Below are 2,277 nucleotides of genomic sequence, written 5' to 3'. Positions count from 1 at the left end.
TGGCCAGAGCAGCGGCTCACGGCCATTTTTATATGGCGTGGTTTGGCTTCACCAGAACCACTTCGGCGCCCTGACAACACACGGAATGGATGCTGCCGCAATCAGAGGACATCTTACGATACTGGAGTATGTGTGTGTAAACCGGCAAGTGCGCTGCAGAGATGCATTCGACTGGTGCGTTCGCCGGGGAGACTACCATATGGCCAGATGGGTAAGCGAAAATTACCGCGACACTCTCAAGCCGGCGGTTGTTGCGTACTGGGCGACTGTTCACGGCTGGACAACCGAAATTCTAAGCGCCGCTCCTTTTTGATAGTTAACCCTTTCGCGATAAAAGGGAGCAGAATGCTCCCTTTTCCTGGTTTCAACTAAGTACGACGATGTAGCCATGTTAAAGGAGGCAAAATGCCTCCTTTTGATACCGACTATCCTAGATTTGTATACTATAGTTTACCAAAGTGGCTCGCGAAAGGGTTAACCGCCTCGTTGCCCCCCGTTGCGGGTCGGACGATACAGACAGGCTACAGAATGCGGTTCTAGATTGATGGAAGGAGCAATACAACATAAAAAAAACAAGAAGGTGAACCAAGTAGCTAGTAACTTTGGTCAAAAGGGATATTACCCGTCTCGTTCTTTCTGATGTATTGGAATTTAACTGCTATATTCCACCATTAATTCTAAGGGTCATAACCGCGATATGATGTTCTCAGTGCTTTTTAGAAGATTCACTGGTCATATGTACTGTACTCGTTCGTGGGTTCGTCTACAAGCCGCGCTCTATGACTCTATATAATCGTTGAACGGTCTCGACCCCGCTTTTGTCAGGATCCGTAAGAGAAACACGCTTACTACGCCTGGAAAACACTGAAAAGGTTCGCCTCAGCGGTGTGCGGTTCTATAATCGTTCAACAGCCTCGTCCCCAATATTTTCAGAGAAACACGCTTGGTACACCATGAAAACACTGAATTAGGTTCGTCACGAAGGCTCCTAGTATTTGCAAAAGCTGTTCGTCGCCACAACTTGCGGGGAAATGGCGGCCTCAGCAAAGCTCGCAGAAAACATGTCAACAATGGAGCAAGCGGTAGCGGTTGATCGTGAGCGAAAACCTCGAAAGCGTTCCCAAAGTGATTTTTTTTTCGGAAGCTGTGTCTCAGTCTACTCTCGATCGGATCTACAATTAATGCACAAAACGCCTATCTAATTCGGTCATGGGCGAGGATGTGTGCTATGTGTGCGACTGTTGGCATTCTAGCCAAGACATGGAAGAGCGGTTGGTGGCAACATCACATACCATTATTGGTGCAATGAAAAAGCGCCTTAGGCGACCCGAAGGGCTGCCTCCTAAACTGTACCAGTATTACGACGTTTCCCACAAGGTCCCAGCTCTGACTGGAACGTTGTTATCAGCTAAATGTGTTATTGGAGACCACCACGACGGGTTCAAATTGCAGTTATGTAAAGCGTGCTACCAGTCGTTAACGAATAAGCATCTTCACCAAGCACCTAAGTTTACGATAGCTAACGGACTATACGTTGGGTGTTTACCTGCTGCGTTTGCCGACACAACCCCCACGGAACACGCGATCCTAAATCAGGCTCAACCTACAAGAATGTTTTCTGTTCTAAGACTGGGGAAGCATACCGCGATCGGAGCACACGCGTAATACTTGAGGGCTGACCCGGCTACTCCTGTTGATTTGCTACCACGACAGGTCGTATCCGATGGAACAATAGGCGTTACAATGGTGGGGAGCATGACGCCTTTACAAAAGACTGCCACGTTTAAGAAGTATGAGGCGCGTGTTCAACGATTGCTGGAGCAGCTGCAATGGTACCAAAATTATAATCATCTTTTTAAGCGTGTCGAGGCTTCAGATGCCTTTACGAAGAGCAATGTTGCTACCGAAACGCAAGTCGTGCTGGATCGGACTGACGGGACCGCGGGTGGGGCTTCTCCGGGTAATGTAGTGGGTTTGGACGAGGCGTGCCGACGATTTAACGCTCCTGCACCACCTTTCGCAGATGCCGCAGAACCGGACGAAACTGAAGAAATTACCACCGTCGCTTTAGTCACAGACTACAATGTGGGGAGTGACAGTCAACGGGTGCAAGCTTTTATCGAGAGACAGAATGCCATTGTGCGCCGGTCTTCAAGTATACTCTCGGATTTTGATCCGTCGTTTTGGGTGTTTGTTTTTGTAGAGCTGAACCCTTTTGGTCGCGGAGGCCTGGATGAGCCGCGAGGAGTTCCAATCGGGCTGTGCGAATATTTAAAG

At 48.8% G+C, this 2,277-nt stretch overlaps 1 protein-coding gene across 1 annotated transcript; it reads left to right on the top strand.

Moving 5' to 3' along the window:
- Positions 1-1,743: 1,743 nt before the first annotated feature.
- On the top strand, positions 1,744-2,209 carry PPTG_22608 (hypothetical protein; the record flags this gene model as incomplete). Its single annotated transcript, XM_008905214.1, has 2 exons — positions 1,744-2,139; positions 2,204-2,209. The coding sequence occupies 2 exons, from the start codon at positions 1,744-1,746 to the stop codon at positions 2,207-2,209; spliced, it is 402 nt and encodes a 133-aa protein (XP_008903462.1).
- Between the last annotated feature and the right edge of the window lie 68 nt (positions 2,210-2,277).

This window comes from Phytophthora parasitica, assembly GCF_000247585.1.
Source record: "Phytophthora parasitica INRA-310 unplaced genomic scaffold supercont2.19, whole genome shotgun sequence".
NCBI lineage: Eukaryota > Oomycota > Peronosporomycetes > Peronosporales > Peronosporaceae > Phytophthora > Phytophthora nicotianae.
The sequence above is the reverse complement of the archived record's forward strand: the minus strand, read 5'-3'. Positions and strand labels throughout refer to the sequence as shown.